Raw genomic sequence first — 18967 nt, forward strand, 5'->3', positions numbered from 1 at the left:
CAATAGCTAAATCTTGGAAGTGGTCTACACATCCATCAACATATGAATGGATAAAGATGTGACATTTATACACAGTGAAGTGCTGCTGTGCCACAAAGAAGCATACATGAGAGTCATTCATAGGAAAACGGATGCACCTTGAGACCATGCGTTAAACTAAATGCACAAACTTAAGTGTTGCATAATTTTTCTTGTAAGAGAAACCCAAAGTACAGCTAATTTTTTAAAAAATTAAAGACAGACAACAGGAAACAAGGAGATTGATGCTTTGCAAATGGGAAGAGGAGTTAGAGATGAGCAAGGTGGTAGGGCAGAAAGGAGAATAGGAATAAAAAATATTAACACATGTTAAGTACATGTACTTACTCCCTAAGATGAATGTAAACATTACATGCTAAAAATGTGTTCTGATAAAAAATACAGTTTTGCCCTCTAAATGCTGATTATCTAATATTGAAGACAGATATGTGAAGAGTAAGTAATGATAGAAACACAGACAAAGAGTGTGGAATCCTGCCTTGTGCACAAAAGAAGGCATCTCAGAGCGAGTGGAATGTGAATTGAATCTGGTGTGCCATCCTCACTGGGGAGAAGATAGTGCTGGAGAACAGGTTCCAGGCAAAGGCAGGGCACAGGAAGAGAACCGGGCATGTTCAGAGAGCCGTATGTATGGCTAGGGACTAGAACAAAGGTTTTGCAAGTATCCCTGACCAAGAGCATCTCAGTCACCTAGAGATTTGATGGAAATGCAAATGTTAGACCCCCCAACCCACAACCAACTGAAAGAGAAACCCTGGGGGTGACCCCGCAGTTTATGCTCAACAGTCCCTCCCAGTGATTCTACGCATGCTGCACTCTGCGAGCCTCTGCCCTAGAGAGAGTATGTAAAGAAAAGTAAGGCTAAACAGGGAAGGAACAGCTAATAGCACCCACCTATTTTTCTTTTAGTTACAAAACATATAAAAAACAACTGAAATAAGATACTTAAAATCAACAGCACAAGGATGCTAAAATCTGTCTATATTCATCTTTCCTGGTTATTTCTTGCCAACATTTTGTTAATTAGGTCTGATGGTACCTGCTAATATAAGGAAAACCCAGGGTGGCTAGATGGCCTTTTGTGGTCAGAAATAGAGTTTCGTTTCTCATCTGAAGGGTACAGCTGTCTGCACCCCTGAATATTTCTCACAGTGATAAGCTTGGACCTGTACCTATAGCTGACATAACCTCATAATCTCTTTGACAAGAGCTCTGGGTTATCAATATTTTATTTAAAATAATCTGGAAAACTGTCAACACAGATCATTTCTTACAGACTTTTACTTAACAGAAAAAGCAACAAAATGTTTAAGAACTAATATTTCTATTCCTCACTCTATAAAGGAGGGAAGTCTCAGCACAGCACAATCCGTGATAACTTGAGAGCCAGACTCTGATATTTACCCACGTAACAATGATGGTAAGCAATGCAGATGAAACGGGCCTGGTTACATGAGAGCCCCACGTCTACCTGAAGGCCTATTCCAGTTTATCCTGGAAAGGGATCACAAGGGTACTTTCCTGAGAATGGAGAAGTCAGGAGGAATTTGTTGATAATTTACAAGTTTGGGCATCTATTATTTTCATCAAAAGTCTTATAATTCTGTACTTTAAGAAACTGTTCATTTGTGGCACATAAAAACTTATATTGTGAGAAATCTTTTGTCAGGGAACAAATTTATACTTTTCAAAAAATCCTACAAATATAACCAGTGGCATTTTTAATACAAACTCTTTAAGCTGTATGTATTTCTAGCTTCAGTTATTCTGGATAAATAATCTACAGCTATGAGAAATGACCAAACGCCTTCAGTTCATCTCATTTCTTATTAAACATCAAAGAAATCATATTGGGGAAAGTAGTCTTTATTTTCTTGTGATAGTTTACTTATTTCTTTTTTATTTTAAGGAAAAGAAAAACAATAAAACAATAGTATGAAATTTAAAAACAAGATTGTTTTAAAAACAAAATTAAAAACAAATTTAAAAACAAGATTGTTTTAAAAACAAGAGTAACTTTAAATTTAAAAACAAGAGTAACAGTGGTTAGTACATTACGTGTTGCTATCTTCAAAGTAGTTGCTCATATTACAAGATATAGGCATGAAAAATTGATCAAGTAATATAGGCATAAATTTTCCTTTCAATGGGCTAATAGCAATTAGTAGAATAACTATTTTAACTGTCTTGTGTGTATGAGTGTGTGTGTCTGTGTATATTTATATTTTTTTCCTTTTCTCTTCCTTCATTTCTCCTTTCCCTTATTCCAGTTACTCTTTCCTTTTGAGCATTTTCTTCTCATTTTATAATAGCTATTGTACATTTTGGATCTTATTTACTCTTTCAGCTTCTTATATTAGGGAGACAATACGATGTTTACACATGTGAGACTGGTTTATTTCACTTACAATTATGGATTCAAGTTGCATCCATTTCCCTATAGTTGTCTTTATAGCTGTGTAGTACTCCATTGTATAAAAAAGATGTGGTATTTTTATACAAGGCAAAAAATTCTTAAATTATTTTTATACAAGGCAAAAAATTCTTAAATAAGATGATAATGACCCAACTCAAACTTTAGAATGATTTACATGGTTTCATAAAAATACTCTTAACAATGAAGGGAAAAGACCATGTACTCCAAGCAACCAAAAAAGACAACTTAAAATTTAAAATATACTGGAAGTCTTTTGCTTTGACCTAAAAGTTCAGGTGAGTTTCAAATTCTAATCTCTACTAAATCATGCTTGTTTTGACATTTTAAAAACTTTCACTCTTATCTACTGTGATATTATGACATAATAAGCAATACATACTTCGTCTCTGCCCCTGGCTCCTGTCACACAGTTCAGAAAACCCTTGGAATCTTCAAAGTGAACAGTTATCTTTTCATGTTAATAAGATGACTTGGAGGAAGGATACAATAAACCAATATCTCTTGGGTTATTCCCAGTTAGAGCAGGTGTATATGTAATTAAATAGATATTGCAATATGAAAAGTATGGTTCATTTAGCTTATGCCCCATGTTAAGACACCTCTATGGGTACAACATATAGCAAGGTGTTTTGTAGACAGGACTGTTTGGATTTGAATCAGGAGGAATCTGTTGATGTGCCCAGCACCTGTTTCCTCCCAGAAGACTGCTATCTGTGACTTTTCTCCTCCACATGTCAGACAGTGAAGCCCTGAAATAGCTTGAGAATAACATCTGGTCACCAGGAAAGGTCAAGGCATCACTGGAAAGTTGGAACATCAGCCCTATCCTCCAGTCTCTGGGAGGAGCTTAAGGCTGCAAGGTGAGCTGATCACACCTACATCATGGAGCGACCATAAAACCCCAAAAGGACAGGATTCAGAGAGCTTTCAGGCAGAGGGTGGGGTGCCTGGACAGGGCATGAAAGCTCTACACTTACCTTCCCTTGGGCATCTCTTCTCTATGGCTGTTCATCTGTACCCTTTGTAATATCCTCTGAGATAGACTGGTAACTAAGCACTTCCCTGAGTTCTGTGAGCTGTCCTACCAAATTAATCAAAGAAGAGGGTCTTAGGAAGCCTTGATTTGTTTTGTTTCTAAGGAAACAGCATCAGAAGTATTTTAAATTGGAGGATACAGCCATGTATGCTGGAGAATTGTTTGGTGTAGAGAGAAAAGTCCTACGCATCTAGTGTTGGAAGTGTTGTGTTCAGTGAGAGTGGCGAGTAGAACAGCCGCACCATCTTTTCTATTCTTAAAGAACCGTGTGTCAACGGATGTCTCTGATGTTGCTGGACAATCTACCCCGGAGTCGGAGGCCATTGGCACACTTGCATCAGATTGGAAATTACCTAAATGCTACCACGTTGCTTCCTTGCCATCCAGACTCCCCTGTGTAGTGAAATAAAAGCAGAATTGAGGAACTCAAGTCAACAGATACTTCATGTAGGGCTAGTGAGAATCCAGCTCTTGAAAGCTGAATATTGCAGTTTTACTGCAGTACTGTGTTATAGTTTTTAAAAGAATGGTCTTACACAAACACTGCCTGACATTTGGAGGAGAAAAGACACAGATAGCAGTCTTCTGGGAGGAAACAGGTGCTGGGCACATCAACAGATTCCTCCCGATTCAAATCCAAACAGTCCTGTCTACAAAACACCTTGCTATATGTTGTACCCATAGAGGTGTCCTAACACGCGGCATAAGCTAAATGAACCATACTTTTCATACTGCAATATCCATCTAATTACACATGCACCTGCCCTGACTGGGAACAACCCAAGGGATACTGGTTCATCGTACCCTCCTCCGAGTCATCTTATTAGCTTAGGGTGAGGGATATAAGTCTATCACTCCTCTGCGGTGTTTATTTTTTACTGGCCCGTGCCTGCAGCACATAATGAGCACATTCTTCATAGGAGTTATTGCATGGACACAACAGAGGTTAGTTCTTTTTTCATCCATCCCCTCCCCTCATCCTTCTCTCCGTCTCTTGGTCCTCTTACCTTTTGCAAAAGATCTATCCCTCTTTTTCTTCTAATCTCTCTTTTATTTTGCTCTTCATTTGTATTTGGGGTTTCCCATATAAGAGATATTTAAGCCCGTGCATTTGATTTATTTCACTTAACACTATGGTCTCCAGGAGCACCTGTTTTCCTATGACTCAAGTTTTTTTCCTCTTTTTTGCCAGACTCAATTCTCAGTACCAACACAGTGTGCGGCAGAGTCAGGATCAATACATTTCACCGAATGAAGGAATGAATGAGTGAAATGCAAAGCAAAATACAGTATCTTCATAAAGGACAGATGTCAACCACGATGCTTCTGCAACATTATAGGGCAATATAGGGTGGCAAACCTACAGCACCCATGCTTCAGCCGGCTGTTTGCTATCACTGAAAGCTCTAAAAGGTTCGCCATCACTGGTATAGCAGAGTGACAGAGCAGCTCAGATGTGCGGAGATGAAGGCCTAAATATTTAATATCACAAATTTCATAACATAGGTGGACAAAATTCAGGGCACATCTTTTATGTCCTACAAGTTAATTTCCTGTAAAAATTACTGGTAATCATTACTCTCCCTACAAAATTATAAGAGGGGGGTTTTCACTCGTTCTAGCTCTTACATTTTTCAAATCTAAAAATAAAAATCACACTTGACAGTTAAATGATTTGGAAAGTATTGAATTTACAGGAAATGTTTAATTAGAGGTCAGCCTGATCCAGGAGGCCCAATTCATCCCTTTACAGCAGTCACCTTCCGCTGTGACTCCCCTTTTGTATGAGAATGATCCCGCCATAGCCTGTCCCTAACTGCAGTGCATGACTCTAACTGCCTATAGCGCATTGCTCTGGGCTGGCAGAGATCTGATACGTTAGGCTAATTTGATTCTTCTGCTATGAATTCAACACCCAGAAGTGAACATCATGGTATCTGAGTTGTGGTAATGGCAGCATCTTAAGAAGAGGTCCACCCTGCAGCCCCTCTGAGCCCCAGAACTGCCCCTGAGCCCATCTTTGCCAGAACCTGCTTCTTTGCTTTTCCAGTTGGTTAAGAGTCCTTAGTATCCCTCTAATCAGCCCCTAAGTCATGCTCAAGTAGCCAGTCAGTTATTCCTTGCAGCTAAAAATGCTAACAACCCACACCACCCCAGATTGCAGCCTCTCCGCCACTTACTCCGGACGATCAGCCTGGTGAAGGCCGAGGTGAAGAGGTTTCCTCCTATGTACCTGGCCGAGTACACGCCAGCGTCGTGGGGCTGAGCATGCGGTAGGTGCACCTCCAGAATATCAGGTACCTCGTGCCGGGGCACCGAATGGATGAAGGAGCCTGGGGAGAGGGAAGAGTGGAAGACGACAGGTTGCACATGAAGCACTCTCGTGTCCTTGTCTGTCCTCACAAATCAGTCACCTCACATTTTACTGAAAACTTTTGTCTCTGCGTCAGAATACAACATTGCCTGAGCCCCCTGGTTAACAGGAGGAGGTATATGAATAAAAATCTAATATTCTCCCACATGCATCAGTTTCTCAGGTCCTTTATTTTATATAATAATCTGCAGAGACACAGAATTTGGGACCCTCTTTACATTATGATGCCATGTACATTCACAAATGTACAGAGTGTATTTAAATTACTACTCTGAGGCCAGGCGTGGTGGCACACGCCTGTAATCCCATCCCTCGGGAGGCTGAGGAAGGAGGATCATTGCAAGTTTGAGACCAGCCTGGGCTACAAAGTGAGCTTAAGGCCAACCTGAACTGCATAGCGAGACTCTACCTCAAAAAGACAAAAAATAAAAATAAATTCCCACTCTGATTTACTTGATTAAGGAATCAAACATTGCCTCAGAGGGCTCCTATCCTAGATAGAACTTAATAAGCTTGCACCATAGCAGCTGTACTTCAAGCATCTGTCCCTGAAACTGCGATAAGTTAATGAGCTAATAGGTAAGTGTTATCTGACATCTCACACCATGGTACTAAAAAGAAATGGAACGTATACTCACCATTTTTGTAAATCACTGCGTCCTCTTCTTTAATTACCACCTTTCTGAAAGATATACTTACATTATCTCCCTTGTTCACAGTCATAGTTAGAGTAGCTGGGAGGAAGGAAGCTTTCAAAAAAGAGAAAACAAATACCGAAAATGATGTCACACATTTTTCTCAAGAGCAACTGAACACTGAGCTTCAAAAGACGAGACCACGAGTCAGTTGTTTTTTATGATATCACTGGTAATAGTGGCTAATGGATTTCATTCTTTCTTAAGCTTATGCATTCTTTTAAGAATCTGATGAGAGGAACAGTCATTTTCTCTTTAAAAATATAAACGTATGCACCCAATATAATCTGCAATAGTTCCCTGCAAATGACTGGGGAGGTGAGAGCACTGTGCCATTGAATGTCTGTTATCAAAATAAATCCTGACATTAACCAAAAACTATACTGACTAAGAATCTACCATCCCTCTCCAATCTCTGCCAAGTTTCCTCAAAGTAGAAAAGAGCACGAATACAACATGAGATCCTTCAAAGTGAAAAAGAGAAGAGCGTTTGCCAAATAGCTCTTCTCTTGCTCCCTTCATGTGGAGGTTCTCACTGCTGCTCAGAATCATTCTACTTGCTTTAGAATGCTCCAAACATTTCCCAAATGGTTTGAGCACAATGCTGGGCTTCTTCGTGGTGCAAATATTGGAATACTGAAGAATAAAGACGATGAAGGAACCTAAGATCTCACCTTTTACCCTTTGATTACACATGTGTGACCTGGTATAGTTATGGGACAGGACTGTACTAGGAGGAGATGGGGAATTAATCTGTATTTATTTGGCTTTTTAGATTATAAATCAAGGAACTGAAAACTTCTGTCTCTGTGTCAGACTTGGAATAGAGCATTGTCTTGGTTTCATAGAGAAAATATGTGAATAAAACCTAATATCCTCCCAGCTGCACCCATTTTTGAATTCTTTTATTTTATAATCTGCAAAGAAACACTATGTGGAATGAGGAGAGATTTTTGGGCTTTTAAAAGTTAAGCCTATGTTAAAATGCAAGCATTACCACTGAAAGTAATAAAATATAAACAAAATCTAAAATATAATATTTAATGCTAATAATATATCACTAAAAGAAGAGAAACAAGATGCACAACTTTCCTGAACATGGAGAGAAAGACAGAATGGAAATAGCAAAACACTAAAATAAGAACAAATCAGGCCACAGAATGATCGTGATATAGAAATATAACCAGATATATGTTAAAACAGAGTATCTCAGAATAAATTAAAATACGTACATCCCTGTGCTCTTCTTATGAACTACACATTAAACATAATGAAAAATCAGGTTGAGAATGCAGGCATAGAAAATATGTATTAAATTAATACTAACTAAAACTTGTTTTATAACATTTATATCAGAAAAAATTTCTAACGTCAAGATTTTTAGGGATAGTGATGGTTTTTATATGACAATAAAAGGAACCATCTACCATCTAATAAACTCTTGTCTGAAGATTTTATACACTTCTCTTTTAGGAAGATATAATATTCCTGAACTTGTACATGTGCCAGTGGCAGAGCTTCAAAGCACCTGGAACAAAATCTAAGAGTTAAAGGAAGAAATTGATAAATCTACAAGCCTAGTGTAAAATTTCGGAAACAGATCAAATAAATTGAAAAGTGTGAAGGCAAAATATAAAAAATTTGAATAACACCATTAATCGTCTGTTGAATATTTACAAAATCTATGCCAGTTATCTAAATACAGATTATTTACAAGCATATTGCCACTTTTTAAGCCACATAGCACATCTCCGTAAACTACAAATTATGTGATGAAAACATACCTAAATTAAACATCAATAGCAAAACACCCTGTACCACCAGGTATAAATAAATCCCTACAACAAGAACTAAGCCATGGGTATCAGAAAGCCTGCTACCAAGGACCTTGTGATGCCTCTGGGCTTCCTGTGCTCTCGTTCTCAGTTCATCTCTGGCTTTTGAATTGGAGCTTGACAGTGGCTGATCAAGTGCTGCGTGTGTCTCTGGCTTCAATAGCTGCCTGTGAGAGCAAGAGATGCCTCTAAACCACACCCAGAAGGCCTTGACCTTTAGGTGTGCCTGCTTCTTTTCCTTTGCTGTGAGCTGTGCTTGCTAACTCGGGCATGACACTGTCAGAGCTCCCCTGTATGGCCAAATACGCAACCACCTTTGGTGCAGATGATGACTTGGGTAAACATAGAGAGAGCATGGGATAGATCAGACAGCATCCAAGCCCTGGAATCAGACAGTCCTGGGCTCAAATCTACCTTCTAGACTTTTGTTTAAACATCTCAGCTTCCTCATCTGAAATTCAGAAGTAATAATCTCTACCATAAAGTACTGGTAGGCCGTTAAATCCCAGAAGCTAAGCCCATGATGCCTATAGTGTCCTTTCCAAATGTAAATAAGTGGCCACACTGTGGCACTGACATTTGTAATATGGTTGTGCTTGGTGACACCAAAACAGATCACCAGTGTAGGTAAGGTACCCAGGGACGATGGAACATGGGGGTAGCTTTATGGAGCTCCTCTCACACTGACGAGGTGCTGCATTTTGCCATCCTACTGTATGAAATTCTTACTCTCTGCAATAGGCCACTGGGCTCCCGGGAGAATGTTTTCTGGCCATTTCATGCCACTGTTCTTTTCTGCATGGTTTGTTTATATTTTCTGCCCTTTTGTGTAATGATTGTTTAGTTGATCGTGAGACTTCCCACTCAGTATTGTTTTCTGAGAGGAACTGAGATTCCCCAGTAGCTCAAGAGAGTGTATTCCACCCCTCCTCTCCCGTGGCTCTTTATAATTCCAGACACTGTGCCTTTCAAGCTCCCTGCTTTCTGAGGGACACACCAGAGTTCCACTGCTGTCACCTCCTACCACCTCCTGCATTCACATCTTTAGGCTGATGGCCTCTGCTGAGTAGTAACAGGAGATCTAACCTTCAAGTTCTGTTCTGGGTGTCTAGTGACACAGGGCTGGGCCTGTACTCGTTACACATACATCTCTGTCTGTGACTGGATTGTATCATAAAAGCAGTAATCATATTTTAAGTGTTTACTGTAGACCAAGCTCTGTCCTAAACACCATACAAATTTAATCTCATAATACCCCTATGAGGTAGGTGCCATCATCTGCACTAAAAGGCACAGAGAGTTTAGGTAACCTGTTCAAGATCACACAGCAATTACCTGGGAAAGCCAGGATCTGAGTCAGACAAACTGGCCGTGGCTTGTGTAATGTTAGCACCCAAAAAGGTTATTAAATTAGATTATGTAATGTTAGCACGCAAAAGCCTCTAAAGCCACCACATCTTCTAAATGAGATCACTGAGGCCTAGGTTGGAAGATGATTTGCTTAAGGACATTTGCATGGGCTAAGAGCTCGGAGCACATCCACTTATTCCTTGAAGACTAGAGGAAAAAGTAAATGGCTGCAAAAGTTATAAACGAAGATGTTCATCATGAACAAAAAATAATGAACCGAATTTCATTTGTCTCCTTTAATGTTAGGTAAGTACTGAGGGTAATGATGTAGTTTTTTGTTCTGTTTTGTTTTTTAATTAAAAAAATAAATAAACAGGAATCTACCAGGCATGGAACTCAGCATGTTGCACTTGCCGGGCAGGCGCCGCGCCGGTGCAGCTGAGCTATATCCCCGGCCAACAATGCAGCTTTATGGCTATTATTATTTTGAATAACTTTCACCCCAGCCCAGTGAAGCAGACATGCGCATGGGAGATGGAGTTAGGGCTGGCTGAGTCCCTTACCTCGGGCCTCCTAACAGCAACTTAGCAAGGAAGTTGAGACACAAGCTTAAATCCACCCTCCTCATTCTATACGGTCAGCTCTTTGGCGTTACCTTTCTCCAGACCGGCACCCTTGGCTCAGCACTCTTGCGGAGTCACAAGCTTCCTTCCTTCTCTTCTGCTCCTTTCTCCTCTGCCTCCCCCACACCTGCCATTCTTCAGTCTCCATGTAGCTGCCTTGGGAGCCTTCCCCAGTCCCTCCTCTCCCAGCCACTCTCCTGATACCTGCCCTCCCTGGCCCAGCCTTGCTCATTGCACATGTCCCCCGCCAGACTAAACAATCCAGGAGGGAAGAACCTGCCTTGAAGAGGCAGGATGGGGCAGTGGTCAGAGCCAGGACTTTGGGATCAGGTCCAAGGCCACGTTCCCAAATCCAGGACTTACTAGCTAGTGCATGCACCTAGATTGCAATAGTGATGGCCTCCTCTATTAATATGGCCTCAGTAGTCTGCATCTGATATACATCTGGTAGCTAAATTTAATGTATGTAAAGCTGCAAGTGGACTGTCAGGAATATCACAAACACCCAGGAACTGTTAGCATTATCACATCCCCAGTACACGGCACAAATAGAGGCTTAGGAACAATTGGGAGGGAGAGAATTAATCTGATTTCAAAATTTCTTATTTTCTTTATGCTTTCTTCCTGTTCATCTGTGTCATTTAGATACAGGTGGCTCCTCTTTATCAGCTTCACCAGCATCCTTTGAGTAGTTGGATGTTCTGGATGTAAACCCATTTCTCAAACATGGACAGGAAGAAAACCTATGTTTCTTCGGGTGGGCCATTCTGAAATAGACTTTTGGATCTATAAATGTTTCCAGCTTTACTTATTCTATAGTTGCCCAGCCCCAGATGAAATCACCAGTGAGGTCTGAACAAGCTGCCACTGACTGTTTTGGATAATGCCATTGATAAAAAGAGTTTGGCTATTTAGGGGATGGGAGCCAATTTAAGCTGTGTTTTGGCACATCTCAAATGGATTTTCCATTTCCTCCCCAGATGTACTGGTCAGCAGCAAGAGGAATATACTGATGTTTATCCTATCCGGCTATGTCCCTGGGCAGGCGTGTCTACGTTCCCACGATGTTTTACTAAGGAATTAGTAACGGCATGAAGACACAGTTTAGGATGTTCTTCCGAGTCACCATAACGGGTATCACTTTCTCTGCACCATATTTCCCCCACTGGATGGTCAAGGAAAGGGAACAAGTTTGCCAGTCTGAGATGCTGCTGTTGTTCAAATACAGGAAGAAACATGCTATCTATTTTTCTATTTTGTACAAACCTCCACAATTATGTTAATGCATGATCTTTTTAAATTCAACAACTGGACATGGAAATTAGTAGGCTCTCTAAATTATTACTTCAAGAACTATAATAATGATAGTTGTTGAACATAACATAGTTGTGGACAAGATAATGTTAGTAATCTTTAAGTGTTTCATTTGATTTTTGAATGCATGTGATGAAATCTTTATTCCCATTCTTTTTGAGTGAGGAAAAATAATAATTTCAATTACTTAAGTAACTTTCCCTGAGCCATACCACTCAGTTTAAAGCCAGGCTTAAATCCACATCTGGCTGGCTTCTACTCCCATCTCTGCTATGGGCCCTGGGTTACTTTCTAACTTTCAGATAGAATCACTGTAGCAAAATAAGCACTCAAAATCAGAGCGAATTGTTAACAATGAGAATGATGTAGAAAGTACAGTGCAGTGGCTGCAAATGCAGACCCTAACGGAAGATCATCAAATTCCATTTACAAACTACTATTATTAATGTGTATCTTACTGTGCAGTACCTCAGTTTATACAAGCTTTTAAGAGCACATCTGTTGCAATGCAGGGGAACTGGCTTCATACATATACCTTACTTATTTAAAACTTAACTGAATTTTGTAGGTATTACTTTCATGTCATAAATGGTGATAAATGAGACAAATCAAAGTTAAATAACTTGCTGAAGGCCACGCAGCTGGTGAGTGGTAGAGAAAGAATTCAAACTCAGATGAGTATGAATCTAAATGCCACCCTGTCTCCACTACTACTCACTCTCCTCCCTTGCCTCGACTGACTGAAGTTAAGATCTCCTTCACCTGTGGTGACTTAGCTCTCAGTCTGGAGAGAACATCGTGGTTGTTTTTTAATTCCCGATGTCCTGGTTCAGTGTGCTCCACAATTTGTAATTTGTACACATCGCCAAGGACAATCTCAAGGCAGCTACAAGCGGGCCTGATGGCGCTTCACACTTCGTTCCCATGAAACCGCTGGGGTGTCAATCCCAGTCTGTCTTCATTCCAATTGTGACAATCAGCGGAACATTATTCCTTACACAAGTCAACCCCACACGACACAGGTGAAAAATAGCAGCGCTGACTTTCAGCCGTGATGGCTTTGGCACACCTCACATCCCTTTGTTCCTGTCTCTTCCCGCACTGCAGCGCTGAATCCCTGGGAATTTCTGGTGTGTGCTTTTCCCACTTGCCCACATGTCATTTAAAGGCCAACATCATAGTTTTGCTAAGAAAATCCCTTCCTTCATTTATAACGAACAGCTACTTTATCACTTTTGGCCTAAAAACGGGCTTTCTGCCTTCAAATCTTTTTACTGACTACCATTAGCAAATTCGAAGAAATGTTTTCAGGTGAACCTCAGACTTGCTCCTCAGAGTATCAGTGCAGCAGGGTGATGGTGCAGCAGGGTCTTGTCACTGGGACCTTCACAGAAATACACACTCTCAGGACTGTCCCAAGCAACCTACTGAGTCAGAGTCTGCATGTTAAGACCCACAGGTGATTATAAGTAGAAAAAAAAAACCCTGCAGATTTTTTTATACAGAAACTCCCCAAATCAGAAATGTACATAGGTACATTACTTATCTGGATCAGTTTTGTAATTAAAAATCTAACCTCTAAAGAACTGACACCTTGTGATTAGACAATATTAATCTGAGAAAAGACTCCTTTAACTGCCTGACACAATGACACATGCATGTTAATCCCAGAATGCTGGGAAGCTGAAGCAGGAGAATCCCAAACTTGAGCCTACTCTGAGCAACTTAATGACTTATGGAGACTATGTCTAAATAAGAAATAAAAAAGGGCTCGGGATGTAGCTCAGTGCAAAGGCCCTGAGTATAATCTTAATACTAAAAACAAAACAGATTTTATTTTAGGTATGAGCAACCCAAAGAAGGTGGCTAATCATAACAGGCCAGAGTATTCCAGTGGGAACAAAATGGTAGCAGGGAGAGAGGGTCCTTATTCTTTGTCCCTCCCTGTATCCCTGCTTCTTTGCCACTCAAGTCTGTAATACCCTCTCATTCTAACTCTAGGTTCCGCTCTCTGATGTGCTTTAGGCAATAAAATGAGGCATTAGTGATAGGGTGCAAAGGGCCAGATCATTCCAGGAGAACTGGAATTCTGTACCTTCTTTCCACCAAAACTACTGGAAGTCTACTTCCTGCCCAGGCCTGGGAGCCTTACAACACAATTATTAAGTAGTATGTGCAACACCATCTTCGGTCACCATCAGATGGGTGATTGGCTTAAAGATGTAGCTTCGGATCCAATTCTGATTTGGGCTAAAGTCTGCATCACATTGCTGCCTTGTGGCATGGAAGCAAGGAGCATCCTTTTAGAGGAGGCTGTCAAAGTCCTCCTTCAAAATTCTGGTGTTTTCTGAGAGGAACCTAGGTCCTTAACTGCTCAAATTAAATCCTGGTCTCCTCCTCCAAGGGCAGCCGTCCAAGAGTGCCCCAATTCCTTACCTTTCCAAAGGTCCCTGCTCTTTGTCATTTGTTTATAGTAGCCGATAACTCCAGCTCAGCTAGTTGACTTGAATTGGGCAAGAAAATGAGGCATAAATGACAGTGTGCAATTCTGAGCCATGAGCCTAGATCTTTAAAAGCCTCAGGTTTTCATTTGCTCTTTTGCCTTCTGTGCCATCCCCAGGAGAACATACCTAGCTTGGCCTGCTACAGAATAACAGGTGCATGGAACTGAGCCAAGTTTCCCAAGACACAGTGAGACTGATCAGCATGCATCTAACCAGCAGCGCACATGTAAGGAGGCCCAGCCAACTTCACCACACCATCCAGTCAGCCCACATGGCTTAGAATACAAGCTGTAAATGCGTATTATGCATTGTGGTTATGTTACAGGCATTACTGTGGCAATAGATAACTGATACACCAAGTAACCAATGCAAGTGAGTTTCTGACAGAAACTTCCCTTTGGAAATTTTTATTCTATTGCAATTGTTTCTTGACAATGTTAAGTTTCATTAAGAGCAGTTAGGCACAAACAAAAAGTATCAAATGAGAAATCTCAAAATAGCCAATAATTTGACAACAGGAAGTTATTGGAATTGCTGTGACTTCCATATTACATACATGTAAGCAGAGTCATATCTTCATTAAGTTTCATGAAGCTGTTCATAGAACACATCATGTACGCTCTTTCACATCGTGAAGTAGGGCAATGTCCAGGGAAGCAATTGGAAGGAGTGGTCTCTTTTATTTCTAATGTCTGTGCCAGAGACAGAAATGCCTAGGAAGAGACAGGCATGGTCTTTGGTCTCTCCACTCAGGCAGTTCATGTAGATGTGGAGGGAACAGCTACCAAAACAGTGTGTGCATGTGAGAGAGAGAGTGTGTGTGTGTGTGTGTGTGTGTGGGTGTACGCGCCTAGGGGACCCTGCCTGTCTGTGACTTAGGGGCATATTACCTTGTTGACGCATCTTCATGGTCCGTACCCTTGTTGTCTGTCCTCGAACTCGCCCTTCACAGAAATAAGCACCATTGATCTTACTCGCCTTTTCTCTCTTCCAAATGACCTTCTTAGCGCATTCCCTGGTCACATCTTGGGTAACTTCCAGCGGATCTTGGTGCTGGTTCATTAAGGCTTCGAAGTCCCTTCCTATGGTGATGGGCTCATGAGGTTGCCACCCAGAGGCAATGCAGGTGAGAGACGTTTCAGCATCAGATACAAGAGGTAGGGAATTGATCAAGATCAAGTCCATGGCACCTTTCACTGTCCCTAAAAGGAAAGAATGCATAATATATGACAGGTGCTATTAACAAGGCTCCACTGTGTAGGCTGGTCTCGTCCAAAACCCTGTCTGGGTAATGGGCTGTGTGAGCAGTCTTTCTAAAGTGCTGTTCTGGTCATGCACCCATCTTCCACTGAACAAGACTCAAAACTCTTTACTAAGACATCAAGACCTTGCATCACCTCGACTCCGTTAGCATCCCCTGCACCAATGTGTACCCTGTCCACAATGGAGCCTGAACCCTAACCCTAAGCCTAACCCCTGACTTCTAACTGCAACCCTTTCACTCCCCAAGGTGAATCACTTACTACACATGTGTACACTATATTGCCTGAGACATAGTTGGGCACTTGTTCAGTTGGGATAAAGTAATGATAACAGCAATATCATTATTATTTGCAATAATTATCCTCATTGGTCATTATTTATTAATAGATGCTAGTGTGGTATTTCCAAAATAAAGTATTTAAAGAAACATACTAAGCATTTACAGTAACTTTATAAACATCATTTTCAAAAAATTGCCCAGTTCCACTTCAAATTTTTCAAGAAGACAGGAGCAGCAGCTGAGTGAAGTCCACAGTTTCCTGGAAGCCTCATTGGTCTCCCCTTTAAATGGTGTTAGTATGACCCATCTTGCAGAATTCTTGTGAAGACCCAATAAGAAAATATATAACTTGCCAGGTGCTCTTTATTACTTTCTGAGTACCAACGACCATAATTCATTTTCCTTTCTTCTGTCTCTTAAACACCCAGCCCCAAACCTCATGGGTCCCCAAATGAAAAACAAAAACTGCAACATTTACTCCATAAATGTGCTCCATAAATGATGAAACACACTCATTTAAAAAGAACACCGTCTCATTTTGCTTTCTCAATATTTCTCTTCCCTCCCCACCCTCGTATCTACCTTTCTCTCCCTCTCCCTTTCCCTGTCCTCTTGACTAACGTGAGCAAATAGAATCTGTCTTTTCTCCACTCTTATTAAATACGGACATATCAGGGACAGAAACTGTTCCCTAGCTCTAGTGACATTTGACTCCCAAGTCCGTGCAAATGATCAAGAGACTCAGAAGACCATGCACACTGGGTGATAGGGACCCAGCTACAGTCGCATGTACATAAAGTGACTGAAGTGCTCTCCATGCTGGGATGGCGAACCTTTCACAGCTTCCCATGATACAAACTGCCCGCTGTGGCATACGTGCCATAGCTTCGCCACCACTGCAGTTTGCTATCTCATGCAGCACGCACTAATCTCCCAACAACACTTAGAGATACGCACCGTTAGCGCAATTACAAATATGAAGAGATCACATCTGAGAAATAGAGTAGTTTGTTTAGCTGTGCACAGCTACTAAAGGCAGAGCTGGTATCAAATACTCATTCGGTCCTTGAACACACCATGCCACTTCCTACTTCAAAGTGTTTGTACTTGCAGTTCCCTTAGTCTGGACCGCTTTTCTCCACTTTCAGCATGGCTAAATTCTGCGCATCCTTCGGGTCCCGGCCTAAGTGTCACTTTCTCATAGAGGGCTTCTCTGCCAGCCTCGTCTGTAGGACCCGTGCAGCCTCATCTCATTGTCTTCTCCTTCCATTTGTTTACCTCATGAAAAGCACTACAATGTGTGATTATTTTAGATAGTAAGTTCCACAGGGATAAGGATTAAAGTTGTTCTGCACAGGAATAGAAATTTGGGAACTGAGATTTATATGGTTGGTTTTGGTTTTGGTTTTAAGACAGGCTTTTGCTACATAGTTCAGGCTGGCCTTGAACTCACTATGTAGACCAGTTTGGCCTTGAACTCATAGATCCTCCTGCCACAGCCTCCCAAGTGCTGGGGTTACAGGTATGAGCCACCAAATCCTGCCTAATTTCAATATATAGAGGACTTCAATATTTGTTGGATGGATGGATGGATGGAAGGAGGGAAGGAGGGAGGGATGGTCAAATTTTATTCCAGATCTGCTCGGTCAAACTCTACTTACCGGGATCCTACATCTAACATAATGAAGTTGAAAATGAAAGTACTCTCCTGAGTGTAAACTAACCTCTTTACCCATATTTAACAGAATATCTTGATATTTTCTAAGTTTATAGGGGAAAAAAACAGATGTTACCATTTTTACCAAATGTCACAGAAAGGTAATCAATGGTTGCGGAACATTTAAGATTGATGAGTATTTGTTTATCAGAATTCACTTGAGTACCTCCTTATGCCAAGTATTGAAATCCTCATGCAGTTTTCTTTGAATGTCAAGTCAATAAGCAGGAGTTATATTTGTATTTTATACATGGGATTGAAGGTGACTTTTCCCCCACAATAGGCTTTACCTCGAAGCATCCATCTTATTCCCAGCTTCATTAGTAACTTTTAATATCTCAGGAAAGAGGACAGAGGGTAGGAGAATAAAAGTGTTGCAAGAGAAAATGAGCTGGGAAACTTAACAGCAGTGTGGCAGTCTCCAAAAATAACACCAGCGCACACCTCCCCTTCCACAGGCAAGCCCAGCCCCGCCTCCGGGCGGACTCCTCCTCCTCGCCTCTGTCGCGGCTCCGAGCACGTTCCAAAGAGCGTCAGCACAGGAAGGAAACACCGTCGCTCTGCCAGCTCTAGTTCCATCCAGCACCATTTTTAGGGCCAGTTGAGAGATTTGCCAAAACCACGGCATCTGCTCTGAACTCCCAGCACTGGTTCAAACTGAAGCTTACTTAATATTTTTAGGAAATAACAGAAAAAGCAGTTGATCTGAAAAGACGATCATACTTAAAAGGTAAATTGTTTCTAGGTATAGATCTAGTTTCTTTTTCTTCTTGTTCTTCCCGGCTATCTCCCTTTACTCTCTAGGAGAAAGGGAGATCACGTGCTCTGGGAGTCTGGGCATGGCCACGTTTCGCACCTAATTCTGCACGCTGGTTATAGGAGACCTTCCGCCGGTGAGCGCTGACCTTCGCAGCAGCGCTTACAACAGAAAGAGAAGGATCATCTGGGTGGGCTTTGAGTGTGAGAAGAAACACCCACTAGGTTCCCGAGGCCAGTCTTAAAACTCCTCAGTTTTCTTAAAATAAGAATCTAATGCTTGTATTAGCTTGCGTCTGTCTAAAGCATGTCTAGAAGGAGACAGAAACTAAGGACAAGAGTCTTTTCTGGGGAGAACTGGGTGTTCCAGAGAAAATGATGACAGGAAGACTCCACCGTACACTGGCTTTGGAGCAACTTGAATGCTACCTACACATAAACGTTAAATGCAAAACAGTCAATGTTTCTTTTCCCTTAAAAGGGCACCGCTGGGAGGCAGTCGGCGCCAGAACACGCATGTCTGTTTCTGTCTCACCATGTATCCCTATCCCCACCCCAAGTCTTGGATTGTAGCCAAACGATTTTCTTTCCCTGTTCTTTGGACTGGTAACAGGGAATGGAACGCCAGCCCATACAGTAGAAAAAAGGTTAAATAAAACTTAATGTGGGGCTGGGGATTTAGCTCAGCGGCAAAAGCGCCTGCCTGGCAAGCGCAAGGTCGTGAGTTCGGTTCCCAGTACCAGA

General features: G+C 41.4%; 1 protein-coding gene across 3 annotated transcripts in view; it reads right to left on the bottom strand.

Moving 5' to 3' along the window:
* The window catches only part of Tek (TEK tyrosine kinase, endothelial), a 114341-nt gene that overhangs the window by 58609 nt on the left and 36765 nt on the right, over positions 1-18967 (bottom strand). For all 3 annotated transcript variants that reach the window (XM_005401151.2, XM_005401150.2, XM_005401149.2), the window contains exons 2-4: positions 15098-15409; positions 6525-6635; positions 5693-5845 (exon numbers count right to left, since the gene is read on the bottom strand). In XM_005401151.2, the coding sequence (XP_005401208.1) occupies positions 5693-5845; positions 6525-6635; positions 15098-15409 (576 nt within the window). The remainder of the gene's footprint in view (positions 1-5692; positions 5846-6524; positions 6636-15097; positions 15410-18967) is intronic.

This window comes from Chinchilla lanigera, unplaced genomic scaffold, assembly GCF_000276665.1.
Source record: "Chinchilla lanigera isolate Chin_1 unplaced genomic scaffold, ChiLan1.0 scaffold00071, whole genome shotgun sequence".
In the NCBI taxonomy this organism is placed as follows: Eukaryota; Metazoa; Chordata; class Mammalia; order Rodentia; family Chinchillidae; genus Chinchilla; species Chinchilla lanigera.